A 25,756-nucleotide genomic window follows, 5' to 3' on the forward strand; every position below is an offset into this window, starting at 1 on the left:
GGCCGGAGCGGGGCGGGGCTCCCGGGCGGCGGCGGCGGCGGCGGCGCCTGTGATTCCGGGCGGCAGATTCGCCTCAGTCGGCGCGGCGCGGCGCGGCGCGGCCCGCCCCCCGCCGGCCTTCCCGGGGCTTCCCCGCTCCCGCCGTCCCCGCCGCCATCCGGCCCCCCGCCCCCGCCGCCCGGCCCGGCCGTGCCGAAAGTGCGGTTGCTAAGGGCGGCGCGGCGCTTTACCCAGCGGCCGCCCCGCGCCAGGCGCCGCCGCAGCCTCCATTGTTGCGGCCCGGCCCGGGCCCGCCGCCGCCGCCCATGGAGCCGCCGCCCGCGCCCGCCCGCTGAGCGCGGCCCCGGGGCCGGTGAGCGCGGCCGGAGGGAGGGGAGGGCGGGCGGGCCGCCGCCGCCGCCGCCGGGGCCCGGGGAGGGGGCGGCGGGGCGGGGGGCCCGGCCTGGCCTGGCCTCGCCTCAGCCCCCTTCGGCCCCGCTCGGGCGGGCGACGCCATGGGCGTAGACTTCGACGTGAAGACCTTCTGCCACAACCTGCGGGCCACCAAACCCCCCTACGAGTGTCCGGTGGGCACCTGCCGCAAGATCTACAAGAGCTACAGCGGGATCGAGTACCACCTCTACCACTATGACCACGACAACCCCCCCCCGCCCCAGCACACCCCCCTGCGCAAGCACAAGAAGAAGGGGCGCCAGGCCCGCGCCGCCAACAAGCAGTCGCCCAGCCCCTCCGAGACCTCCCAGTCGCCGGGCCGCGAGGTGATGACCTACGCCCAGGCCCAACGCATGGTGGAGGTGGACCTGCACGGCCGCGTCCATCGCATCAGCATCTTCGATAACCTCGACGTGGTGTCCGAGGACGAGGAGGTGCCCGAGGAGGTGCCCGAGAACGGGAGCAATAAGGAGAACACGGAGACCCAGAGCGTCCCGCCCAAATCCGGCAAGCACAAGAACAAGGAAAAGCGCAAGGACTCCAACCACCATCACCACAACGCCTCGGCCGGCACCACCCCCAAGCTCCCTGAGGTGGTGTACCGGGAGCTGGAGCAGGACACCCCCGACGCCCCACCTCGTCCCACCTCTTACTACAGGTATTGTCCGTGGCCGGGGCGCGAGGAGGCTCCCAGGCAGCTCTAACTTGTGCCCTGGGTCTGGAGGCAGAATTGGCCCTGCTCTGTGCGGGCGGCTTGTCCGTGGCCCGTGGAAATGGCCTCCGTCTGCCTCTCCCGGGTCCCGTGGAGCTGGCCATCCCATGGCTTCAGGCTCTCGGAGCTCTGTCTGGCGTTGCGCCCCGGTTTTGAGGGGTCCGTGCGCCTGGAGAGCGCTCGGTCGCTGCTTAGGTCATTGCCGGCAGTTGGATTGCCACGCTCCTTCCTTGTTGGGACGGCAGGTACAGTTATAACAAAAACCAAATGCATCCTCCTGCCTTCCCCACTGCTCTTCAGAGGTATTCTGGGATAGCTCTGGAGCCCCCCAGCACCAAGGTTTACCCCTAAGATGTGTGTGTTTGCGGGCTTAATGTTCTTTGCTGTCCTACGGATTTTCCGTGAGTGGTTTGGCAAGCGCAGTGGCCTAAAATAATACCTCAAGTAGGGAGTTAATACTGAACCAAAGTAAGGCTTGTGTGGTCACCCCTGCCTTCCTAGTCACCACGTGCCCTGAGAAACCGGCACCGTGTTCTAGGGACAGGATAATGACGTTATTTTGTGTCAGGGTGTTAGAAAAGAAACCTCCCCCTGAGGTGTGTGCAGTGCTGCTCGTGGCGATGGCGGGGGGTGGTTGCTGTCAGTCACTGGAGCAGCAGCCTCGGGGTTCGAGCTCTTTCCTCTCTAAATAACATCCCCTCACCCGCAACTGGGAGTGAAAGAGAAGAGGGCGCAGCTGCCCTCGCCAGAATAAACAAAACGTGGTGCCTCCATGCCTGGTTGCTGTTGTGTCTTGGGCATGAGGCTGCTGTCTCCAGAGCATCTGGCACTGCTTGGTGGCTCGTGCAGGCTCCCATCTTGCGCTGATGAGTCTCCAAGGCCCGTACCTCGCCCATTAGACGAGTGTTATTTTGTCTGTGTCGTGCCCAATGCGCTGTTGTGTCGCTGCACTGCTCGGGGTGCAGCAGCACCTCCCGCTTCTGCACGTTCCTGCCTTGTCCCTGTTTTTTTTATTTTGACTTACGGCTTGGCTGTAGCATTTAAACGTTCCCTCAGCCATGGCCTGTGGGAGTTAAGGTTCAGCAGCTCTGAGACCCCGCCGGCCGTGCTCTCACCCTCCCGTGCTGTCCTTCCAGGTACATCGAGAAGTCAGCAGAGGAGCTGGATGAGGAGGTGGAGTACGACATGGACGAGGAAGATTACATCTGGCTGGACATCATGAACGAGCGGCGGAAGACCGAAGGCGTGAGTCCCATTCCCCAGGAGATCTTCGAGTACCTGATGGACCGGCTGGAGAAGGAGTCCTACTTCGAGAGCCACAACAAGGGGGATCCAAATGCCTTGGTGGATGAGGATGCCGTCTGTTGCATCTGCAATGACGGGGAGTGTCAGAACAGCAACGTCATCCTCTTCTGCGACATGTGCAACCTGGCTGTGCATCAGGAGTGCTACGGGGTGCCCTACATCCCGGAGGGACAGTGGCTCTGCAGACGGTGCCTGCAGTCACCCTCGCGAGCTGTGGACTGCGCCCTCTGCCCGAACAAGGGGGGGGCCTTCAAGCAGACAGACGACGGGCGCTGGGCACACGTGGTCTGTGCCCTCTGGATCCCGGAGGTGTGCTTTGCCAACACCGTCTTCCTGGAGCCCATCGACAGCATCGAGCACATCCCGCCCGCGCGCTGGAAGCTGACTTGTTACATTTGCAAGCAGCGTGGCTCCGGGGCTTGCATCCAGTGTCACAAAGCCAACTGCTACACTGCCTTCCACGTCACCTGTGCCCAGCAGGCCGGGCTGTACATGAAGATGGAGCCCGTCCGGGAGACGGGGGCCAATGGTACCTCCTTCAGCGTGCGCAAAACCGCCTACTGCGACATCCACACGCCGCCGGGCTCCGTGCGCAGGCTTCCCGCCCTCTCCCACAGCGAGGGGGAAGAGGAGGACGAGGAGGAGGAGGAGGAGGGCAAGGGCTGGAGCTCCGAGAAAGTGAAAAAAGCAAAGGCCAAGTCTAGAATCAAGATGAAGAAGGCACGGAAGATCCTGGCGGAGAAACGAGCCGCAGCGCCCGTGGTTTCTGTGCCCTGCATCCCCCCGCACAGGTACGACCCGCTGCCCTCCCTTGGCTGTGGAGAAATTTCTCCCTTTCTCCGTGCCTGGTGTCCTGCTTTCCATGCGGGCGTTATCTTGTTCCTCTCCGTAGCTTTTTGCACAGGTACTTTTCACTTTGTTCTCGCAGAGGGCTGTTGGTGGTTTCCTCTGGAGTCCTGCAGAGAGGCAGGGCGATGCGCTGCCCCGCAAAGGTGTCTGGGCCCTCGGTGGGGCAGGAAATAGCTGCTGTTAGTTTAACGGCAGAGAGCGAACTTGGCCGGACACGTCAGGAAGCAGCTGGGGGTTCCCAGCGCTCCTTTCCTGTTGTGCTGACCTCAGGTGCTGGAGTAAACTGGGGAGGGAGGAGGGGGCTGCTCTCCTTTCTGCCGAGGTTCGTTTCCTCCTGGGACTGTGCCGGGGAAAAAAGGGACGGTCCTGCTGGGAAGTGTGGGAGCAATTCAGGCCTGGGAAATGGGCTAACCCGGGGCTTGTTTTGGCTCTGGAGCGGATCGTTCTGTCTCGCTCTGGTCTGACTGTTGGGCTGGCGTGCAAATCCCAAAACAAGAGCATCTAAGAGCCTTGCCAGAATTTGTCAGTGTAGTTTATAACCCTGGGTGTCCTCAGCAGCATGCAAAAGCACGTAGAAGCATCTTAGGACGGTTTTGGATCTTGCCGTCACCTTGGGCACAGAAGCGTTTGCTTTCCTGGTTGTGAACCACCACCCCTGAGCAGCTGAGCTCTCCTCTTCCCCGCGGCGGGAGCTGTGCCAGGGATGTAACCCTGTGTCACCCCGGCACCGTACCTGCCGGCCCGTCAAGCACGGCTGTGACAGAGCAGGGATATGGGACAGCTGCTTCCCTGTGGACCCTCGAGAGTACCTCCTGTGCAGTCGGAGGGGAGCACGCAGAAACCATGGGCTTTGCTTTCTGGACAGCGTTCTGGTGACTTGTGGAGGCAGGTCTCTGCTACAAGGCTGCTGGCTTTTTGCCACGCTCTGTGTCCTAACCTTATGTTTTTGCTCACTCGGGGCTTGCTCTATAGCCGGAGCCTCTTTTTCTTACGTGTGGACGTGTTGGCAGGCGGTTTGTAGGCTCTTGCTGCTATCATTGTGCTCGCAGCGAAACCCACACTGAGCTAGAAGCTGTTAACCTCTCCCCAGGCCTTCCTGTTGGGATTAATTATTCTTCCAGGGCTGTTGCCAGAATGCCAAATGTCTTCCTGTGGGAGCTGTGCTTGGCCAGCGATGGCACATGAGGCTGCTCTCCCCAGCCTCTTCAGCTGAGGCTGATGCAGGTCGGGTCATCCCCTGCGAAGAGCTGTCCCTGTGAGACGTGGAGATGCTGGGGGTTCGTCCCTTCGGCTCCCCGCTAGCAGGGCATCTCTGTCCAGCTTTGCTGAACGAGGCTGTCCCAGCCCCTCCAGGCTTTCTGCTGTTGTAGAGAGAGTAGGAAAATCCCTTTTGTGGTGTCTTGGGCTGTTTAGGGTAGTCCTTCATTAGCCCGGATAGGAGCTCTGTTGTGCTCGTGCCTCCTGTTCCCTCCTCACGCTTTGCCAGGTTTGGTCAAGTTATGGGCTGCCTGGGGCTCAGGTTTGTCTGGTAACGTTTGGCTAGGGCCTTTGTCACCGTGAGCGGCCCTCAGCCGGGTAAATAATGGTTTTGGGATAGCAGCGCCGTAATGCTTGCAGTCTTGGGGACTGTGGGAGCTGTTAAAGGTCTGGCCCCTGATGCGGCCGTGTTATACCCTGACCTGGCGCAGCCTGCCCCGGGCTTTTGCCCGAAAGTTGGCAGGAGGTAGAAAGGAAAAGTCTGTTTTGGAGAGGCAAGGCTGGATGTTTCCTGGCATCCTCCATTGCGGCTGACTCGGGGGGGCGGCTGCCCTGCATGACTTGGTATTACAGAAATTCCTGCCATGGGAAAGGGTGTTCCCTGCTTGAGGAGCTTCTCAGCTGCCTTCGGGCGGCCTTGCTGCTACATCACCCCAGCCAGGGCTTCTCCTGCAGTGGCCAGGCTTGCCTTGTTGATGGGGTCTGTGGTTCCTCTCCCTTCCTCAGGCTCAGTAAGATTACAAACCGTTTAACCATCCAGAGGAAGAGCCAGTTCATGCAGAGGCTGCACAGCTACTGGACTCTGAAGAGACAGTCCCGCAACGGTGTCCCTCTGCTCCGCCGCCTTCAGACACACCTGCAGTCACAAAGAAACTGTGACCAGGTAAGGGCTGCTTGTTGGGGTGCTGCAGGCAATCCTGGCTGCGCGCGCATGCTTCTTGCGCCTTCGGAGCTGCGGGCTCAAAGCCTTTGCTGCATGCGGTGCCTGCAGGCGCAGAAGGGGTGCCAGGGGTACAAGCTCCCGGATGAGGAAAGGGCAGCCCCAGCTGCTTTTGCTGCTTCACCTTCTCCTCCACTCTCGGCATTCAGAGATTTGCCAGGCAGTGACGCCGTTGGCAGCCTGCCATGGGAAGGGAATCCTGCCCTCTCACGCTGCCGCGCAGAAGTTAGCTCCTTCCTCGTGCCCACATTTAGCCGGTGGCGGCGGCAAAGCTGTCAGAAATGGCTCTAGTTTGAGGCTGCTGTGTCAGCAAGTGTCGAGAGAGGTGGCCGGAGGTTCCAGAAACAGTCTGGAAGGAACCAAGGCCTCGCTTCCAGTTTCTGAAACCACTCCAGGAGCGCTCCCTGTGGGTGCTGCTTCCAGCCCGCTGTCTGCCTCAGCCCTTAGTCAGCACTTCACAGATGTGAAGTCTCTGGTGCCAGAGAGGAAGATTTTTCTTCTGGCTCCCTGTCTGAGCTCTAAATCTTTCTTTCTGAGCCCTTTGAGGACTGTGGCCGGGCAGGGGTTTCTCCTGCCTTTGCTCCCTCTCATTTTTACTTGCTGGAGAAGAGTTGAGACTGCTTCTGCTCGTCTTTGGCTACAGCAGAATAAAAGTTGGCATTTTTTGGTGCTCCTGAAGTGAAAGCAACCAGAGCCGTGTTCCTTTTTTGCCCTTTGCTGGAGCTCTGAGCAGCAGCACAGACCCTGGTGTTGTTGATCTGTGCTCTTGGGCAGCTGCAGGTAGTCGGTCACGTTAGGAAGAGTATTTCCAGAGGCTCGGGATGTCCACCTCCTGGCATCCTAAGGGCTTGGTGACCAAGGTATTCAGCTCTGGCCAGAGGTCAGACTGTTTCTGAGTCACCCGCCTTGGTTACAACAAGGGAACCAGGACCTTCGCTGAACCAGCGGGTCAGGCGTGCCGGTTCCCTTTGCCAGGGAGGAGCCCCAGCACACAGTCAGGAAGGTGGGGATGGGAACACATCTCCTATCGGCTCATGGTCTCTGATATTCCCGCAGAGAGACACTGAGGATAAGAACTGGGCCCTGAAGGAGCAGCTGAAGTCATGGCAGCGCCTCCGCCATGACCTAGAGCGTGCACGCTTGCTGGTGGAGCTGATACGCAAGCGGGAGAAGCTCAAGAGAGAGACGGTAACGATTGTTTGCCCCTCCTTGGGGAGCTGCTGGGGTGGGCATGAGCATGGGCTCTTTAGAGTGCTGTAGGGCATGTGCCGGGGTCCCCTCGGCCGTGCTGCGCCCTGCCCCAGCGGCTCTGAGCAAAGGTGGCTGTTCTGCAAGGCTGAGGTGGCACGCGCAGGTGCTGGAGCCGGTGTTTCACCTCTGCTCCCCAGAGATGGGGGTGAGGTGCAGTCCCTGCCCCTCGCGCCAGGAAAGGTGTCGCTGTCCTACAGGACTGCACTGCTGCTCCCTGGGGACTGTCCCCGCTGCCGGGCAGGGGTCTCAGCCCCGCTCTGTTCTTCTGTTTCAGATCAAAGTGCAGCAGGTGGCACTGGAAATGCAGCTGACCCCCTTCCTCATCCTCCTCCGCAAGACGCTTGAACAGCTGCAGGAGAAAGACACGGGCAACATCTTCAGCGAGCCGGTCCCTCTGTCTGAGGTAACAGAAATCTACGAAGTAAGAACCCCCTCCCCCAGATTTCTACTTCACTCAAACTTGTCCCTTGCTCGTGCCAAGGGCTGCCCCGGGTGCTCTCTGGTCCGGAAGCTCCCCCGGGCAGCCTGGTGCTGGCTCGCGCATCCCAGCACCACTCACCCAAGGGGGCTGTGCAGCGATGCCCCTCCCGGGCGAGCTGAATGCGGAACAGCTGAGCTGGTGCCGGCCAGGAGCACAGCACTCGGCTCTTTCTCTGCGCATGTTGCTGGTGACTCCCCAGCGTCTGCGAGCGGTTGGGGATCCCCGCTGGGAAAGGCAGAATGCCGGCCCTTGGCAGGCGGCACGCTCTTACCTGTCCTCCCGTGAAGGCCTCTGCTAGGCGACAGACTGAGCACAGCACAGAAACGGGTTTGACCCCAAGACTGTCACTGCTGGGGGCAAGGGAAATGATTCCTGAGACCGTCCCCGAGTGCCCGCCTGGGGAGGTGGGGAAAGGCCGTGCTGGCTCTGCACGGCTCTGGCAGCAGGTCGGCATGGAGGTGTCTTGGCAGAGGTGGGGAGGAAGGCTGCACGGTCCCACCTGCAGCCATTGCTGCTGCCTGGACGGTTCTGTTTTACCTGTCTGCACTCAGCCTCGCCCCCGGGGGCTGCGCTTGTGGCTTCCTCCCCCGGGGAATGCCGTGTAGCGTTCTGGATCCCAGCTGCCCGCAGACAGGAGGAGAGGACGGGATGCTGGCATGTGCGCTGGAGCCTTAAAAATGCTTCAGAGTGCGTATCTGCTCTAACATGTTGAGTACAGCACATGGGCTCCCTAGTCCGGAGGCGTTACTGTTCCTCAAGCTGCAAAAGCAGACGGCATTCCCCGATGTGCATTTGGGCAGAGCGCAGGGAGCGATACCTGATTCCTCTAACGACTGTTTTCTTGGAGCAGGTAATGCTAACTGATGGCTCCCGGGCTCTTAGCTCTGGCTCTTTCTTCGTGCAGGTCCCAGACTACCTGGATCACATCAAGAAGCCGATGGATTTTCAGACAATGAAACAAAACCTGGAAGCCTATCGCTATCTGAATTTTGATGACTTTGAGGAGGATTTCAACCTGATTATCAACAACTGTTTGAAATACAATGCCAAAGACACAATCTTCTACCGGGCAGCCATCCGTCTGCGGGAGCAGGGAGGCGCCGTTCTCCGGCAGGCTCGCCGGCAGGCAGAGAAGATGGGCATTGACTTTGAGACAGGCATGCACTTCCCTCACTGTGTAACGGTGGAAGAGGCTCAGGTCCAAGACATCGAGGACGGTGAGTACTCATACCCTGTCCCGGGGTACGAGGGCTACTCGGAGGAAAAGCCTGGGCAGAGTCAGGGCACCTGGGAGTCTGTTGGAGCTGCCTCCCGCGGGAGGTTCAGTTGGATGTCTGGGCGGTGCGTGCCCACTCCCCAGAGAGGTGGGGGCTTTGCTAGCCAGGTACCTATCGGCCCCATTAGGTTGGTTCTAGGCAGTGGCTTGTGTGTCCTGCCAGTCCCTCGGTCCCTCGTCCTCCTCTTGGTCAGAGCAGGGGGCTGCCTGGGACGTGGGTACCGTCACTCGCCCCGTCCCCAGCACTGGCCGTGAGCTGCTGAGGCTCCTGCTGTGCCGCCCGGCTAGAAGGACTGACTCCCCCTGGTCAGAGCTGTGTGCTCCCCCCTCTCTCCCCAGCTGTGGGCTTTGCTGGCTGCCACACAGCTCCTGATACCCCTCAACCAGACCTCACTGGCTCCGTGGTTGTAGATCTGCTTGTCTCTGCTGGGCAGTGGGGAGCACCGCCAGGAACAGCTTGTCAGAGAAGGATCCTTTCAGGGTCCCCCTCTCCCTGCTCCAGCACGGGATGGGCTCAGTGAGGGGAACTTCCCTGCTCTGTAATGCTTCAGGATCCCTTTGACTCTTGTTTTTCCTGTTACAACCCCCTTTCTTTTTCCTGCTGTGTCCTTGCCCCAGCCGATGGGAACCCTGGTATTCGCCAAGCTGCTGATCGGCCTGCCTTCCCCAGCAGTCCCAACTGGCTTGCTTCCCCCAGGGCTCCTTCTCCAGGTCTTTTAGGGTAGAATCATAGAATCATAGAATCATTGAGGTTGGAAAAGACCTCTAAGATCATCGAGTCCAACCGTCAACCCAACACCACCATGCCCACTAAACCATGTCCCTAAGCGCCTCATCCACTCGTCTTTTAAATACCTCCAGGGATGGGGACTCCACCACTTCCCTGGGCAGCCTGTTCCAATGTTTAACCACTCTTCCAGTAAAGACATTTTTCCTCACATCCAATCTAAACCTCCCCTGCCGCAACTTGAGGCCATTTTGTCTCGTCCTATCGCTTGTTACTTGGGAGAAGAGACCGACACCCACCTCGCTACAACCTCCTTTCAGGTAGTTGTAGAGAGCGATGAGGTCTCCCCTCAGCCTCCTTTTCTCCAGGCTGAACAACCCCAGTTCCCTCAGCCGCTCCTCATAAGACTTGTTCTCCAGACCCTTCACCAGCCTCGTTGCCCTTCTCTGGACACGCTCCAGCACCTCAACGTCCTTCTTGTAGTGAGGGGCCCAAAACTGAACACAGCATTCGAGGTGCGGCCTCACCAGTGCCGAGTACAGGGGCACGATCACATCCCTACTCCTGCTGGCCACACTATTTCTGATACAGGCCAGGATGCCATTGGCCTTGGCCGCCTGGGCACACTGCCGGCTCATGTTCAGCCGGCTGTCGACCAACACCCCCAGGTCCTTTTCCGACAGGCAGCTTTCCAGCCACTCTTCCCCAAGCCTGTAGCGCTGCATGGGGTTGTTGTGGCCGAAGTGCAGGACCCGGCACTTGGCCTTGTTGAACCTCATACAATTGGTCTGGGCCCATCGATCCAGCCTGTCCAAGGGTAACTTCCCATGTTCACAGGTGTTTGGTACCGTGTCAGCTGGTTCCCTTCTGCGGGGAACCTGGATTGCCCCATGCCCTTTCACGTAGAGGAGCTCCAAAGAGTTCCCGATTTCTTTCATCCATCTGCTCCTCTTTGTTCCCCCAGAAGATGTGCGGCTGCTGCTCTCAGAGAATCAGAAGCACCTGCCCTTGGAGGAGCAGCTGAAGATCCTGCTGGAGCGGCTGGATGAGGTCAATGCTGGCAAGCAGAGCATAGGACGGTCCCGCCGGGCCAAGATGATCAAGAAGGAGATCACAGTCCTACGGCGGAAACTCGCTCACCCACGGGACCTGGGCCGAGACGGGCTGGAGCGGCACGGCTCCTCTGCCAGGGGAGTCCTGCAGTCGCACAACCCCTGCGAGAAGGACCTGCAGACAGACAGCGCTGCAGAAGAGAGCAGCAGCCAGGAGACTGGCAAAGGTACTGGTCCCTCCAGAATACTGCTGGTTTTGGGGAGCGGTGGAGAATCACCTCTGGACAGGCTGGCTGGGGGAGAGGCTGCCCTGCCAGGCACCTCCCGAGGCAGGAGGGCTGTGCAGGCAGCTCCCCGCACACACCTCGCTCTTCGCTCCTCCTTAGGAGCAGGGCAGATGGCCTCTCCGGGGGCAGTCCCTTATCTCCCATTCCCCTGCGAGGGTTCCTCGTTTCCCGTAGTGCCTCCCGTAGGTAGGGGTGGGTGCGGAGTACAACGTCTGCGCCTCCCCGGGCTCCCTGCCGGCGTGCCCGTCCGAGGACTGTACCCCACTGGGTAGTTGGTACTGAGCCGTACCAGCCAAGCAGATGGGATTGGCAGCCGAAGGAGGCCGCCTCCTGCGTCTGGAACAGCCGCAGCCTGGTGTGCGTTTGCCTCTGGGGAGAGTCGGCAGGGCGCTGGTGTTCGCAGCTGCGGTCAGCGTTCACCCAGTGAGCTCGCCTCCCGTGCGGCCGAGGAGCTGGATGTCGCTCCAGAGACCGAGTGCTTTGCCGTGAGAGTCCCAGCTGTGTGATGTGGGGCGTGAGATGGATTGTTTCCTCCTGCCAGCTCTGCCACGCTGCCCAGTTTCTCTAGGGGCATTAGGGAGCAGGCTGCCTTCAGCGTCCCTTCCTGCTTGGGGGCACGGGAGGGAGTTGCAGCAGCACCGACTGCTGAGCTCCAAACTCCCTCCCGGGGCTGGGAGCCAAACGCGGGCCAGCCGCCAGCTCCCTGGCCTCCTGGACGGAGGTGCTGAGCTGGGCTCCGTGGGGAGCACAGCAAAAGCTCCAGGAGGGACTGCTAGGTGTCACCGGGGGTTTGCCACCTCTGCATCCCAGTCCTGCCCCCCTAAGCACCGGGAAAAGCAGGCCGTTCCGCGAGCTGGGGGCGGTTTAGGGCCTTTGTCTTTCAAGGGTGCAGTGGAGCTTCTCAGCTGCTGCGTGTCGTGGGAAAGGTTTAGTCCTGCTTGCCTGCTCTTGACTTCTGTTTCTGTGAGGTTGCTGCCTGGGAGAAAGGAGGGCATACCTGGCTGGTGGAGTGTTCTTTGATGTCCCCATCTAGCTTTTACTGCCAGCAGACTGGATAGTTTGACGCTGAGGGCACAGGCATGGCAAAGCTCAGGATGGAGGATCTTCCGAGACAACGTTCCCGAGAAATGAAGCTGCTCCTTGATGCCGCTGCCGTGCAGTCCCTGCCAGCTGCAGCTGACACCTTCTCCTCCCTCTTCCAGGTCTGGGTCCCAATTCTTCTTCCACCCCAGCACATGAAGTTGGCAGGAGGACCTCAGTGCTCTTCTCCAAGAAGAACCCTAAAACTGCAGGCCCTCCAAAACGTCCAGGACGCCCCCCAAAGAATCGAGACAGCCAGATCGCTCCCGGGCACGGGAACAGCCCCATCGGGCCCCCCCAGCTCCCAATAATGGGGTCCTCCCAGCGGCAGAGGAAGCGAGGGCGAAGCCCGCGCCCCAGCTCCAGCTCAGACAGTGACAGCGATAAGTCCACCGAAGACGCTCCCATGGGTGGGTGCGGCAGCTCCCCCTGCGCAGCCGGGCGGCTGCGGCCCCGCCGGGGGCGCGTGGCAGGGTCCCGCGCGGTTGTAACGCTCTTCTGGTGGGGTGTTTTGCAGACCTGCCAGCCAACGGTTTCAGCAGCGGGAACCAGCCAGTGAAGAAGAGCTTCCTGGTGTACCGCAACGACTGCAATCTTCCCCGGAGCAGCTCCGACTCGGAGTCCAGCAGCAGCAGCAGCAGCAGCGCCGCCTCGGACCGTACCAGGTACCGTCCCCGTCCCGGCTCTGATGGCGCTGGTGCTGCCCGGGTGGCAGCGGGCGGCTCTCAGCTTTGAGTTGCCGGACAAGGAGCCTCTTTGGTGGTACCCGTCTCATTCACCCTCCTGCTGTTAGCTAAACCCTAGAAAGCTGCGGGGTTTGTGCCTTCTTTTTAATGTAAAACCTAAAGGTGTGAGCGTGCAGCAAAGGGCCAGTAGGGAGCATGAACCGGGGAATTCCCTCTTGGCACAGCGGCCGCTCCAGCACCGGCCCCTCCGGCAGCCAGCTCCAGCGCAGGTTCCTGCCTGCGCCTCTAATTCGGATCAGTGCACGTCTTCTGGGTCCTCCCGGGTGAAACTGGGTGAGGGTCCGGCCGGCGCCCCGGCAGAAGCACCATCCCGCCTCTCTTCCTGCTACCCCCGCCAAGTCCTTCCCGACGCCAGGCTGGCCCTCTCAAAAGCAGTTTCTGGAAGCTTAACGTGGCTCCTACTGACAGCTCTGCTCCCTCTCCCCGCAGCACAACGCCCTCCAAGCAGGGCAGGGGGAAGCCCTCCTTCTCCAGAGTGAACTTCCCGGAGGACAGCAGCGAGGACACGTCGGGGACGGAGAACGAGTCCTACTCCGTGGGCACGGGGCGAGGCGTGGGGCACGGCAGTAAGTACCGCGGCCGTGCGGCCGCGTGCCCAGCTGGCCCCATCACCCGGGGGGGACGCGGCTGACTCCCCTCTCCCCTCTCCTCCGGCACAGTGGTGCGCAAGGGCATGGGGCGTGGCGCGGGGTGGCTGTCCGAGGACGAGGATTCCTCCCTGGATGCCCTGGACCTGGTGTGGGCCAAGTGCCGGGGTTACCCCTCCTACCCGGCGCTGGTGAGTACCGCCGGCCGCGCGCTCCCGCCCGCTGTCGGGGCCTCCAAAATCCACCTCCCCCTCCCGCGGAGCGGCACTCGGGGTCGCCGTTCCCCTCTCAGCCCTCCCCCGCTCTTTCGGCAGATCATCGACCCCAAGATGCCGCGGGAAGGCATGTTCCACCACGGCGTCCCCATCCCCGTGCCCCCCTTGGAGGTGCTGAAGCTGGGGGAGCAGATGACTCAGGAAGCACGCGAGCACCTCTACCTTGTCCTCTTCTTCGACAACAAGCGCACTTGGTAAGGCCGGGGCGCCGGGGGCTTTGGCGGGGGGGGGCGTCCGGAGACGATTGTAACCCTCAAACGAGGTGGCCCCCCGCTCCCCGCAGGCAGTGGCTGCCCCGGACGAAGCTGGTGCCTCTGGGGGTGAACCAGGACCTGGACAAGGAGAAGATGCTGGAGGGCCGCAAGTCCAACATCCGCAAGTCGGTGCAGATCGCCTACCACCGCGCCATGCAGCACCGCAACAAGGTGCAGGGCGAGCAGAGCAGCGACTCCAGCGAGAGCGACTGAGCCGGCCCCCGCCGCCGGCCGCTCCCCCGCCGTATCTCAGGGCAAACGGGGCTCGGGGACCCCCCCGTGCAGCTGGTCTGCACCCGCCGGGGACGGGGCACGGAGGGGGCTGGGGGGGGGGGGGAGGGGGGCCGGCCCCCCCGTGCCCCCCTCACTCCCACATTCCCGGTGCCCGCTCCCCCACACCCCCCCCCCCCGCCTGCGGCTCCCCGGGATCTTCTGGCCGCCGCCGTGCCCCGGGGCGGAGCCCCCCCCCCGCCCCTCCCCGTGCTGCCCCCCAGCCCCCGGCCGGCCCCGCGCTCGGACGTTGTTTGTATTTATTTTGAAGGAAGAAAAATCTATTGATTCTTAGAAAATAAACCTCCGCTGCGGAGCCGCGGCCGCTGCGGGCGGGGAGCGGGAGACGGGGCGGGCGCTTCCGGGGCCGGGCGGGCCGCCGCCGGAACTTGGGCCAGAGCGTCGCCGGGAAGGGGTTGGCGCTCTATGGTGGCGTGGCGGCGGGAGCTCTATGGTGGAGTAGCGGCGGTGCGGGGCCGGGCGAGGCGCGGCGCTGGCGGGTGCGGGGCGAGGCGGGGGGATGGGGGTGTGGGGGGCGAGGCGGGGGGGCTGGGGATGAGCGGGTGTGGGGCTGGGGGTGTGGGGGCGCGGGGCTGGGGATGGGCGGGGCGAGGCGGGGGGCTGGGGATGTGGGGATGTGGGGGGCGAGGTGCGGGGCTGGGGGTGTGCGGGGCGAGGCGGGGGGCTGGGGATGAGCGGGTGTGGGGCTGGGGGTGTGGGGGCGCGGGGCTGGGGATGGGCGGGTGCGGCGCTGGGGATGTGGGGGGCGAGGTGCGGGGCTGGGGATGTGCGGGGCGAGGCGGGGGGGCTGGGGATGTGGGGGGTGAGGTGCGGCGCTGGGGATGTGGGGGGCGAGGTGCGGGGCTGGGGGTGTGGGGGCGCGGGGCTGGGGATGGGCGGGGCGAGGCGGGGGGGCTGGGGATGTGGGGGGTGAGGTGCAGGGCTGGGGATGTGCGGGGCGAGGCGGGGGGGCTGGGGATGTGGGGATGTGGGGGGCGAGGCGCGGGGCTGGGGACGAGCGGGTGCGGGGCGAGGCGCGGGGCTGGCCGGGGCAGCGGGGGGGGGCTGGGGGCCAGGGCAGGGCGCGGGCCCGGGCTGGGGCGCTGCGGGGAGGAGCGGGGGGCGGCCGTGGGCAGCCGGCGGGAGCGGGGCCCTGCAGCAGCTCGGGGCGGAGGTGGGCCCGGGGAGCTGGGGCAGGGGGACGGGCGGTGCCTGACCCACGGGGCAGGGGGGTGCAGGCGGCCCCCGGCCCCCATGAAGCTGCGGGACAGCCCCTCCGCCTGCCCGTCCCTGTGGCGCTCCCTGCCCTGCCCGCCGGCCGAGCTGCGCCTGGACCTGGTGCTGTCGTCGGGGCAGACCTTCCGGTGAGCCCGGCCGGGGGTCCCGGCCCCCCCGCCCCGTGGCCCAGCCCGGGGGGGTTTGGGCCGGCCCCGACGTCCCCGTGTGCGGCAGGTGGTGGGAGAGCAGCCCGGGGGCCTGGACGGGCGTGCTGGGGGGGCGTGTCTGGACGCTGAGGCAGGACCCGGACCGCCTCTGGTACACGGTGTACGGCGAGGAGGAGGATGGGCGTCCCGCCGAGGCGGCAAAGCCGGACGGTGCTGAGACGGACCAGATCCTGCGCGACTACTTCCAGCTGGACGTGGGGCTGCCGGCCCTGTACTGCGCCTGGGGGGCGGCCGACCCCCTCTTCCGCAAGGTGGCCGACGACTTCCCAGGTGAGGTGGACCCGTGGGGTCATGGGGGACGGCCGCGGCACCTGCCCGGCATCCCCTCACCGTGTCCTGCCGGCAGGGGTGCGGGTGCTGCGGCAGGACCCCGTCGAGTGCCTCCTCTCCTTCATCTGCACCTCCAACAACCACATCTCCCGCATCACCGCCATGATCGAGCGCCTCTGCCAGGCCTTCGGCCGACGCCTCTGCCGCCTCGACGCCCGGCCCTTCCACGCCTTCCCCTCCCTCTCGGCGCTCGCAGGTCCGCCATCGCCCCGCCGCTGCCATTGCCACCCTGCCGCCGCCTCGCCTGTGCCCACCCATGTCCCTGTGCTGTCCCCCCGCAGGTGCTGACGCCGAGGCCCGGCTGCGGGCGCTGGGCTTCGGGTACCGGGCCAAGTTTGTCAGCGGGAGTGCGCGGGCCATCGTCGAGGGGCTCGGTGCCGAGGGGCTGCGCCGGCTGCGCGCCGCGCCCTATGCCGAGGCCAGGAGGGTGCTGTGTGCCCTGCCCGGCGTGGGCGCCAAGGTGGGTGCTGGGATGGGGCGGGACGGGGAGCGGGGGCCGGCGGCAGGGGCTGACGGTGCTGCCCGGCGGCAGGTTGCCGACTGCGTCTGCCTGATGGCCCTGGACAAGGCGGAGGCGGTGCCGGTGGACACCCACGTCTGGCGCATCGCGCGGCAGCGCTACGGTGCGGTGCTGGGCGGCAGGAGCCTGACCCCCCGGGCCCACCAGGAGATCGGTGAGGGCAGGGCTGGGCCCTGACATGGGACCCACGGGGACGGGGACGGTGCCCCCGGCGCTCACCCTCTCTCCGCAGGCGACTTCTTCCGGGGGTTGTGGGGCCCCCGCGCCGGCTGGGCGCAGGCAGTGAGTACCCCCCTCCCGGGCGCCCTGGGACTCGGCCCTCACGCCCCACCCCGGCCGTGCCCACCCCATCATCTCTTCCCCACGCCAGGTCATCTTCTGCGCCGACCTCCGCAAGGGCCAGGAGCCAGCCGGCAGCCGGGATCAGGCGTGGGGGGGCCGAGGCCAGGACAGCTGTGGGGACGGGCCCCCCTAGGGACGCCCCAGGAGGGACAGAGCCCCCGCATCAGTGGCTGGGGGGGCATCACCGCGCCTGCTCCCAGCCTGGGATGCGCAGGAGTGTGGGCAGCTGCCTGTCCCCCGCCCACTGTGTGCTTGAGGGAAGCTGCTGCCCTGGGCAGTGAGGCTGGGGGGGGGAATCAGGGCTGTGTCCAGCCCCCCCCAGGGCAGAGCCGAGCTGAGCCAAGCAGCGTTGGCCTCTTGCCTTTATTACAAGCAATAAAATAGAAACATCCATTTGGAAAATTCTCCTTGAACATGCTGGGGGGAGGGGGTGGGCAGTGCCAGGGCAGGCGTGGGAGAGAGGGAGGGGGTGTGGGAGGGGGCCCGGGATGCAGCCCCGACCTGGGCGGGGGGGCTCCTGGGGGCTGCCCATGCCCCGATGCAGAGCTCTGCTGCGAGCCTGCGGTGGGGGGCAGCCCCACACACCCGGGGCGAGCAGGGCAGGGTGCCCCCACACCGTCCCCCCCAGCTCCAGCACTGCAGGGCCCCCACCCCACGCTGTGCCCATGGGAGGGCTGGGACCCCCGGCCCCCTCCCCGGCCCACCCAGGATGTGGCCGTGTGGGGCCGTGCTTAGTCTGGTGGGAGGCGCTGAGCTCTGCTCGTGGGCGGGCGCCTGCAGTCCGACCCTGCGGGGAGGAGAGGGGTGAGAGCCTGGCAGGAGCCCCGGGGGGCTGCGGGACGGGGACAGGGGCGTCGGGGCTCACCGTTGCTGGTGCCCCCACCCAGCCGCTCGCTGGGGCTGGTGGGAGTCGTCTGCCCGGGGCCCTCCTGGCTGGTTCCCAACTGCAGCTTCCGCATGTGTCTCACCACCGCCGTGGCATTGAAGGCTTGCTGCCGACCCCACAGCGTCCGTCACCCAGCACGGGGTGCCCGGAGGTGCCCCCTGCACCCCCCTGACACCCCCTGCACCCTGCCGGCACCCCGCCCTCACCTTCCACTTGCTCTTTGCGAAGTTCTTCTTGATCTGCTCGCTCACAGACTGGTGGATGTTCTTGTCCAGGGCCGTATCCCCGGCGATCCTGGGGCGGGAGGGGGGGGGTCAGTGGAAGCCCCCCTGCCCCACGGCTGCCGTGGGGTGAGCCAGGGTACGGGAGCAGATGGTGGCAGGTCCCCCCTTACCAGGGATGCTGCAGGGCTTGCTCGCAGGTGAAGCGTTTGCCCGGGTCCTTCTCCATTAAGTGCTGGATGAAGTCCTTGGCTGGGACGGGGTGCGGAGCAGCCGTGAGCACCTGTGCCTGCCGCCGCTCCCCCGGCTACCACGACACCACGCCGGTGTCCCAGCCCCCACCGCCCCGGTGGTCCCGGCTCACCCGAGTCCGAGATGTCGTCCCAGTAGGGCGAGTCGAACTCGTACTCGGCCCGCAGGATCTGCTCAAAGAGCTTGGCGTCGTTCTCGTCGTAGAAAGGGGGGTAACCACAGAGCCTGGGGGGGCGGCGGGGAGGGAGATGCTGGCCCCAGGTGGCCCTGGGGGGGGGCCGGGCTCCCACGGAGGGGAGGGGGGCGGGAGGGGGGGTACGTACAGGATGTAGGCGATGACCCCGATGGACCAGCAATCCACCGCCTTGCTGTAGGGCTTCTGCGCCAGCACCTCGGGGGCTGGGAGGGGACGGCAGGGGTGAGGGGGGACCCCAACGCCGGGGGGGGGACCTCAACCCCGCACCCGGGGTGGTGGCAGCCAGTGGCAGGTGCTCACCCACGTAGCCGGGGGTGCCGCAGGCTGTGGACATGACGCTGCCGCAGCCCTCGATCTTCGAGAGCCCAAAGTCACTGATCATGATCTTGGAGTCCTCGTCCAGGCTGTAATAGAGCAGGTTCTCGGGCTGCGGGGACGGGGGGGTCACAGAGGGGTGACGCCGGGGTCCCCTCCCCGTCACTGTGACGGGGGGCTGTGTGTCGTCCCCCCCGCCGCTCACCTTCAGGTCACGGTGGACGATGCCCATGTCGTGCAGGTACTTGACGGCGTCGAGGATCTGCCGGATCAGGGTGCTGGCGTCCCGCTCGGTGTAGAAACCCTTCTCCACGATGCGGTCGAAGAGCTCCCCCCCCGAGACCCTGCGGGGACAGGCAGCGCCGGTCAGCACGGCCTCCCTGGACCCCCCGGACCCTCCTGACGTCACTCACAGCTGCATGATGAGGTAGAGGTGGGTGCCGCTCTCGTAGATGTCATCCAAGGCCACGATGTTGGGGTGCTTGATCCTGCCGGGGGGGAGGCATGGGCAGGTGAGGGGGCTCCCAGCTGCCCCCCACCCCAGCCCCCACCGGACAGGGAGCAGCCGGGCTGAGCCCTGCAGGGCATCACATGCCGCTGGCTATTTTGGGCACTGCCGATAACACCCAGCGATGGGTGATGGCAGCGGGGAGCCGTGCCGGGTGCCTGGGGGGGGGCGGGGGAGGGGGTGTGCGTGGAGCGGGACCCCCACCCTGGCGCTGGGACAGCCCCTACTTGTGGAGGACGGCGATCTCGTTCTCGATGCTGGTCTCCTTCCCCTCCAGTGCCTTCTTGGCGATGCACTTGATGGCCACCAGCTTCTGCGTCACCTTCTCCTCCGCCAGGACCACCTCGGAGAAGGCCCCCCTGGGGGGGGGGAGGGCAAGGGGTGAGCCGGGCAGGGGGTGCGCCGGCCAGAGCCGCCGATGCCGTGCCACGATTGCCATGGCGACGGGCAAAAAGTCCAGCTATTTATAGGAGAAAAACGAGCGGGAGCCGCCCGCCAGGACGGCCGGACACAGGCCCTGCTGGGGATTGGGTGCCCGGCATCTCCCGGCGCGGCTGCACTGTCCCCTTATCAGGCAGGATAAGGCCATGGCGCTGCTGGCAGCCCGGAGCTGAGCCGGGCCAGGGACGAGCCCCCCAGGTGGGTTTTGGCAGCCCCGTGCCGTGCCGTGCCATCCCGCAGCGCCCAGGGCGAGCAGGAACACCCTGCCCGGCTCCACAGGGGGCCCCCGGTGTCCACCCAAAGGCCGAGGTGCCCGGCGGGAGCCGGGACAGAGCTGGTGGTGCCCGGGTGGGGCAGGTGATGGGCAGCGCGCTTGTGCCCCGCTGGGCCCTAAGCCTTGCCGAAATTAACCCGCTAATCCAGCCTAAGAGCCTTACAGCGCTTTGGGCACCGCCGGGCAGCCCTCTGCCAGCCGGGGGACCACCGTCGGGCACCCTCGGCGCTGTGTCCGGCGGAGCGGGAGAGCTGCCGGCGGAGGGGACCGTCCAGCGCCGGAGGGAGGTGGCAGGCAGCGCGGCCAGCCCGGCGGCGGCACCCGCCTTGGGCCGATCTCTGAGCCGGCGCGGTTCCACGCGGTGGGTTCGGCAAAGCCGGAGGGGGCCGGATCCGGCACCGCGAGTGGGTTGTCACCGGTGTGTCGTGTCCCCCCACCCCCCGCCTGCGACTCACGTGCCCAGGACCTCTCGGAAGTCGTAGATGCGCCGAATGTCCTCGGTCCTCTTCTTCCAGCTGGGCCCATCCTGCCCCAGCGGCATGGTGCCCCGTGGGGCCACCCACTCCCGCCTGTGACACGAGTGGGGGGACAGGGTGTCAGCGTGCTGTGGGGGGGGGGGGGCGGGATGCCGTGGGGCGAGCGGACGTTGGGACACAGTGGTGAGGGGGTGCCGAGGGGACGTGGCGGATGGTTGTCATCACGGGGTGATGGGGACAAGCCTTTGCTTTGGCCCTATGGCCAGCGCCCCCCCCCCCCCCCCATCCACGCAGGAGTCCTGGCGTGGGGTGCCCCACGGGGGACACACGCGGGCCCCCTCACGCTGCCTGCCCGCCCCGCGCCTGCCCCGCGGGGCGGGCGGGCAGCGTGAGGGGGGCCGAGGCACACGCGTGGGTGCGTGAGGGTCCCCACCCACGGCTTCCGCACGCGTGCCAGCTGGTACAGCCGCGCCGGGCGGGACACGCGTGGGAGCGGGGCTGCGCTCCGCGGCTGGTGCGCCCTTACGCCGCCGGGCGGGGGGGGGGGGGTGGGGGGAGGTTGGGCTCCGGCGTGGGCACCGGCTCCGCGCGTGGGCACCCCGCCCCGCCCCGCCCTTACCGATGCGGCCCCGGCCCCGCGCGGAGCAGCGGCGACTCCTCCCGGCGCGGCGCCGCCGGACAGCCCTGACGTCACGGGGAAGGGCGTGGCCACGCCCCGCCGCCGCCAATGGGCGGTCAGCGGGCGGGGCCGGCCGCGGAGAGGGCCACGCGTGACCGCGGGGCGCGTGGCCACGCAAGCGGGGCGGGGGGGGGGGCGGACGCGCGTGGGGCGGCGGCGGCGGGGCGAGTGCATCCGTCGGGGGGGGGGGCAAGCGGGTCCCTTGGGCAGAGGACACAAGTGGGTCCCTTGGGTGGACACGAGTGGGACACCCCCACAGTGGGCTGCAGGACAGCCCCGGCCCCAGCACTACCCCCCCCCCGCCCCAGCCCAGGGGACCACCCAGCTTCCCCCTACCCCAGAGTGACCCCACACCCACTGCCCCACGGCTGTCCCCACACCCCACGGCGTCCCTGAGGCCACCACGCCACCACCTGCACCGGGCCGCCTTTTATTGCCCGCGCACGCGGCAGCGGAAACCACCGGTACATGGAGAGTCCGGCCGCCCCGCCAGCCCCTTCCCCTCCCCACGCCCCCCACACCCTCCCCCGTGGGGGCCGGCGTCCCCCCCACACCCTCCCCCGGGGCCATGGGGAGGGACAGGGGACCGTGGGAGCCGCACCGCAGCAGCCACCGCATCCGCCCCCCATGGCAGCCCGGCTCACGTCACCCTCCCAGAATAACAGGGGGAGCACGGGGGAACGCGGGAGCGGAAGCTGCCGGCCAGGGGGAGCCGTTCCCGGGAGGGACCCCCACACCTCCGTGGGGTCCCCAGCCCGGGTTGGCGACAGCGGACAGCGAGGGGACAGCAGCTGGGACCCGGCGCCCAGGTGGGGAGGCAGAGCAGGCCCAGGGGGCTGCGCCCCCTCCGTCCCACGCCGGCGGGGCGAGCGCAGGCAGGGCACAGGCTTGCCGGCACCCTGCAGGTGACAGGGGCACGGCCACCACCCCTGGGCTGCTGAGGTCCACGGCAGAGAGGGGGGGTCCTTGGCCCCCGCTACCCGTCCAGCAGCTTGAGGATGCTCTCCCGCTCCTTCAGGGTCTTCCAGGCCTGGTCCTTCTCCTTCTTGGTGGGCGTGCGCTTCTTCTGCCGGGCGGCCATGATCTTGCGGAAGGCGTCCATCACCTCATTGTCGGCCATGCGGACGCGCTGCCGCAGCTCCTGCCGGTGCAGCTCCTCCTTGGCCAGCCTGGGGGGGGGAAAGGGGGCGCACAGGGGTGTCAGACCCCGCTGGGCAGCCCCCTGCCAGCGCCTGTCCCCGCCCGCACTCACCGCAGCAGCTCATGCTTCTTGGCGCGGTTGTGCGCGCTGAGGGCCTTCAGCTCGGCCTGCCTCTTGCGCAGCTCGGCCAGCACCTCGTCCTCCGAGTCCTCGGCCGGCCGGTCCTCCGACTCCAGCAGGCCCTGGGCAACCAGCTCCTCCTTGATCCGCCCCTCCAGCGACTTGGTGTGGGGGACGCTGCCGGGGCGGAGAGCGGCTGCTGCCCACCACGCGCCCTTTGCTCCCCCCGGCTCGCCGGGGCAGGGAAGCCACCGGCACGTTTGGTGTCCCTGCGGGCAGCGCCGAGCTCCAGGGCCGCCTCAGTTGCTCACCTGAAGGGCTTGTTCTGGCTGCGGGGAGACGTGCCGGCGCCGTCGGCTCCCGAGTCCTTACCAGCGATCTCGGGAATGGGGGAGTCCTCGACGGGGGAGATGATGTTCTCCTAGCGACAGAAGCACGAGGGAAGGGTCACTGCGCCGGGCCATGGCGACGCTGCCCCACAGGGCCAGGTCATGGCACGGCCCCACAGAGCCCGGCCACCGCACAGCCCCACAGAGCCCACCCCACTCACCTCCACGAGGGCCTGCAGGAGACGCTGCGTCAGGGGCCCGAAGGGACACCCGTCCTCCGGCTGCTCGTGCTGGGCCTCCGACTTCTTCAGCAGGGCATCGACGTCTGGGAAGAAGCGGGAGGGGGAAAAAACCAACCCCAAACACGCAGAGGTAAGCAGCGGGGCAGGGCAGCCTCTACCCCGGGGGTGCGGGGCGAGGGGCCAGGGCTCGGCTCCACTGGGCACGGGTGCTCGCAGCCCCTCCAGGCCCTTCACACCAGGCAAAGGCGGGTGGGGACGGAGGCACCTTTGGTGTCCAGCTCGGTCAGCGGCCCCAGGACGCCTTTCTTCTTGTCAGCGGCAGCCGCCGCCCGGGCTCCGTCCTTCTGCTCCTCCAGCAGGTCCTCCTGGGCCCAGCGCTGGGAGTAATGCTTCCCCAGGGGCGGGATCTGCGAGAGCAGGGCTCGGCACAGCTCCCGGAGCCCCCCCAGCCTCGCCTCCCGCCTCGCCAGCACCATGGCACCATCCCCAGGCGGGAACGCTCGCTGTGAGGCGCGGGAGGGGATGGGGCAGCCGAGGGCCGGGAGGGAATGGGGAGAGAGGGTAGAGGATGGGCGAGGGAGGTACCGGGTGGGCTCGGGAGTTTTTCACCTTGTAATGCTCAGCCTCATCCTCCGGCGGCTTGAGCAGCTCCTCCAGGACTCTGACCTCCTCATTGGTGAGGTCGGCACAGTACGGCTCCACCGACGCCCAGAACCTGCAAGGACGGATGAACTGTGAGGGAGAGCTGGAGGGGACCCCGCCGGAGCTGACGTGCCCCCCCCTTCTCCCCCCCCCCCGCATCACCTCTTCCCTCGGGCTGGAGGCAGCCCTCGTGCCAGGTGCTGCAAGGAAGGAGACGGATGATCCCAACGCCCCCCAACACCCACGCACCTGTTCGGAGCATCGTTTTTGGGAATGCGGGGCACGTCAATGGGATCATCCTGGAACTCGTATTCCTGGATCTTGGGCTGCAGGTTCTTGGACTTGGGCCGGCCGGGGCCAGGCCCGGTCCCGTGGCCCCCCTTGCCCTCCAGCTTCTGCTTCTTGGGCTTCCCGTGCTTGACAGAGGTGCCCACATCGTGGTCCTTGCTCAGCTTCAGGAACCGCCGGTCGCCCTTCTTGTCCTGCCAGTCCGTCAGGATCTGGGGGAGAGCGATGCCTCGTCGGGTCCCGCACCCGGCGCTGGGCAGGGACGGACCGGAGGCAGCCCCTCAGCGGGAAGGAGCGGGATGGGGAGCCACCCGACGGCTGCGGTCCCGGCACCTGGGTCTCGGCCTCCAGGACGCGGAGGCGGCGGCTGGCGGAGGAGAGCAGCGTCTCCAGCTCCAGCTGCAGCGTGTCCAGCTCCTCGATGCCGATGCCGTCGTCCTCCGAGCGGGCCAGCACGGCCGTGTACCGGGGGCACACCTTCACGTGGTCCACCGACTTGAAGTCGTGGAACTGCAGCGGGCAGTCCTTCAGCTCGCTCATGGCGGCGGCGGCCACCGGGGGGGGGGGGGGCACCGGGGGAAGCGAGGGGGGCACGGGGGGCTATGAGGGAACCGGGGACAGGGGAAGCTGAGAGGAAACGGAGCGGGGGGCTACGGGGAGCCGGGGGGGACCGGGGCGCTGAGGGGAACAAGGTGGGGGGCGGCACCGGGGCGCTGAGGGACACCGGGGGGCTCTGCACCGGGGCGCCGAGGAGGCCGCGGGAGGCCCGGAGGGCGGCGGGGCGCCGGCGGGGCAGCGGGTGCCGCGGGCGAGCGGCGCCGCGGGGCGGGGGCGGCGGGAGCGCCGCGGGGCCGGGCCTAGGCCGCTCGCCCCTTCCGGCCCCCGTAGGCGGTGGGCGCCCCGCCCCGCGCTTCCCCATTGGCCCAGCCGCACCCAGTACCCGCCGCTCACTGGTCCGACTCGCTCTCCATCTCCCTTCCCTAATATGGAAGCACTGACAGGAGCGTACCAAGCGCGGCAGGGCGCGGGGGGGGGCCGCGCAGGATCCCGCCGCCGCCGCGGGTCACCGCCTCCGCGCCCGCTCTTCAGCGCCGTCGCGTCGCCGCTCTGTGCCGCGACGAGGCTTCTCCGCCGCCGCCCGGGCCCTGGACGCGGGGCGGGAGCCTCCCGCCGCCCCCCTTCCGCCGCAGTGGGAGATCCCGCGCATCCCGGAAGAGGGGACCGGGCACTTCCGCCTGCCGGGACCGGACCGCAGCCGCCACCATGGTAGGGCGGGGGGCGCCGGGCCGGGCCGGGGGAGCGGCGGCGGCGGCGGCGGCGGGGGGAGGGGGAGGGAGGGAGGGAGGGAGGGGACGGGACGGCGACGGGACGGGACGAGACGAGTGGGGCCGGGGCGGCGGTGGCGGGGCGAGCGGGGCCGGGGGGCTGCGGGTCGGGGCGGGGGGCGGCGGCAGGCGGCGGGAGCCGGGCCGGGGGCTGACGCCGCCGCGTCTCCGCAGACCGCCACGCTGCGCCCGTACCTGAACGCGGTGCGCGCCACGCTGCAGGCCGCGCTGTGCCTGGAGAACTTCTCCTCGCAGGTGGTGGAGCGGCACAACAAGCCCGAGGTGGAAGTCAGGTACGGGGGCGGGCAGCGGTGGAGCTCTGCTCCGGCCGGGCTGCCCGCCCTGGGGGCCGCTGGCCGGTCCCTGCCGGTTCGCTGGGCAGCACGGGTGCAGCCGGGCAGGCCTCCGCACCCAGCGGCTGCCGCCCCTTAGTCACCGGGGCTGGCGCCGGCAGGGAGCCGAGGAACTGCGGGGAGGAGGGGGATCTAGCTTGGGATCTGCCGCGGGGATGGACGCCTCCAGGAGGCAGAAGGCGTCGTGTAGCAGCATGAAGCAAAACCTCCACGTCTCCGTGATCCCTGCGGCTCCCCGCTTGCGCCTTCCCCATCCCCATTTCTGACCAGTAAACGCTTCCTTCCGAGTCAGTCCTGCCCTTCCTCTGCCCGCAGGAGCAGCAAAGAGCTGCTGTTGCAGCCGGTGATCATCAGCAGGAACGAGAAGGAGAAGGTCCTCATCGAGGGCTCCATCAACTCCGTGCGCGTCAGCATCGCGGTGAAGCAGGTGAGGTGGGGGGTGCGGGCAGCGGGCTAGCAGCTCACGCCTGGCGCGGGGGAAGCCTCACTTCCCTTTCCTCTCCGCAGGCCGATGAGATCGAGAAGATCTTGTGCCACAAATTCATGCGGTTCATGATGATGAGGGCTGAGAACTTCTTCATCCTGCGCAGGAAGCCCGTGGAGGTGAGGTGACAGGGAGGGGGCAGAGCAGTTCCCGGCTCCGCTCCTGG

At 66.7% G+C, this 25,756-nt stretch overlaps 5 protein-coding genes across 14 annotated transcripts; 3 read left to right on the top strand and 2 right to left on the bottom strand.

The window, feature by feature from the left end:
- Window positions 1–438: 438 nt before the first annotated feature.
- Window positions 439–13,807, top strand: BRPF1 (bromodomain and PHD finger containing 1). 5 transcript variants are annotated; one of them, XM_076346450.1, is made up of 13 exons: window positions 439–1,090; window positions 2,281–3,240; window positions 5,282–5,438; window positions 6,552–6,683; window positions 7,021–7,167; window positions 8,132–8,444; window positions 10,195–10,509; window positions 11,772–12,059; window positions 12,167–12,314; window positions 12,825–12,961; window positions 13,055–13,173; window positions 13,297–13,451; window positions 13,541–13,807. In XM_076346450.1, the coding sequence occupies exons 1-13, from the start codon at window positions 495–497 to the stop codon at window positions 13,722–13,724; spliced, it is 3,651 nt and encodes a 1,216-aa protein (XP_076202565.1). In that variant the 5' UTR covers window positions 439–494; the 3' UTR covers window positions 13,725–13,807. The 5 variants fall into 5 exon arrangements, with proteins under 5 accessions (XP_076202565.1, XP_076202566.1, XP_076202567.1 ...); XM_076346451.1 differs by having other exon boundaries at window positions 10,198–10,509; XM_076346452.1 differs by having other exon boundaries at window positions 7,021–7,149.
- Window positions 13,808–14,198: 391 nt separating this feature from the next.
- OGG1 (8-oxoguanine DNA glycosylase) lies at window positions 14,199–16,811 on the top strand. 6 transcript variants are annotated; one of them, XM_076346464.1, is made up of 8 exons: window positions 14,201–14,235; window positions 15,010–15,145; window positions 15,234–15,496; window positions 15,573–15,752; window positions 15,838–16,016; window positions 16,089–16,230; window positions 16,309–16,358; window positions 16,447–16,613. In XM_076346464.1, exons 1-8 carry the CDS (start codon window positions 14,208–14,210, stop codon window positions 16,549–16,551), a joined length of 1,083 nt encoding a protein of 360 aa, XP_076202579.1. In that variant the 5' UTR covers window positions 14,201–14,207; the 3' UTR covers window positions 16,552–16,613. The 6 variants fall into 6 exon arrangements, with proteins under 6 accessions (XP_076202577.1, XP_076202579.1, XP_076202574.1 ...); XM_076346462.1 differs by lacking the exon at window positions 16,309–16,358 and having other exon boundaries at window positions 14,199–14,249; window positions 15,020–15,145; window positions 16,447–16,811; XM_076346459.1 differs by lacking the exon at window positions 16,309–16,358 and having other exon boundaries at window positions 16,447–16,811.
- Window positions 16,768–20,655, bottom strand: CAMK1 (calcium/calmodulin dependent protein kinase I). Its single transcript, XM_076346466.1, has 12 exons — window positions 20,607–20,655; window positions 19,967–20,080; window positions 19,024–19,155; window positions 18,702–18,776; window positions 18,494–18,632; window positions 18,274–18,400; window positions 18,101–18,176; window positions 17,890–18,002; window positions 17,699–17,777; window positions 17,511–17,598; window positions 17,284–17,410; window positions 16,768–17,205 (listed from the first exon to the last, which is right to left on the bottom strand). The coding sequence occupies exons 2-12, from the start codon at window positions 20,050–20,052 to the stop codon at window positions 17,150–17,152; spliced, it is 1,098 nt and encodes a 365-aa protein (XP_076202581.1). The 5' UTR covers window positions 20,053–20,080; window positions 20,607–20,655; the 3' UTR covers window positions 16,768–17,149.
- Window positions 20,656–21,221: 566 nt separating this feature from the next.
- On the bottom strand, window positions 21,222–23,971 carry TADA3 (transcriptional adaptor 3). The gene is made up of 8 exons (XM_076346458.1): window positions 23,762–23,971; window positions 23,390–23,640; window positions 23,108–23,213; window positions 22,764–22,905; window positions 22,478–22,581; window positions 22,239–22,348; window positions 21,919–22,104; window positions 21,222–21,835 (listed from the first exon to the last, which is right to left on the bottom strand). The coding sequence occupies exons 1-8, from the start codon at window positions 23,966–23,968 to the stop codon at window positions 21,643–21,645; spliced, it is 1,299 nt and encodes a 432-aa protein (XP_076202573.1). The 5' UTR covers window positions 23,969–23,971; the 3' UTR covers window positions 21,222–21,642.
- Window positions 23,972–24,590: 619 nt separating this feature from the next.
- On the top strand, window positions 24,591–25,709 carry ARPC4 (actin related protein 2/3 complex subunit 4; the record flags this gene model as incomplete). The annotated part of the gene is given in 4 exon segments (XM_076346472.1): window positions 24,591–24,694; window positions 24,928–25,046; window positions 25,422–25,533; window positions 25,614–25,709. Coding segments are annotated over 4 exon segments (330 nt in total), but the record flags the coding sequence as incomplete, so codon positions are not given.
- Between the last annotated feature and the right edge of the window lie 47 nt (window positions 25,710–25,756).

The sequence above is a fragment of the Aptenodytes patagonicus genome, chromosome 8 (assembly GCF_965638725.1).
Source record: "Aptenodytes patagonicus chromosome 8, bAptPat1.pri.cur, whole genome shotgun sequence".
Taxonomy (NCBI): Eukaryota; Metazoa; Chordata; class Aves; order Sphenisciformes; family Spheniscidae; genus Aptenodytes; species Aptenodytes patagonicus.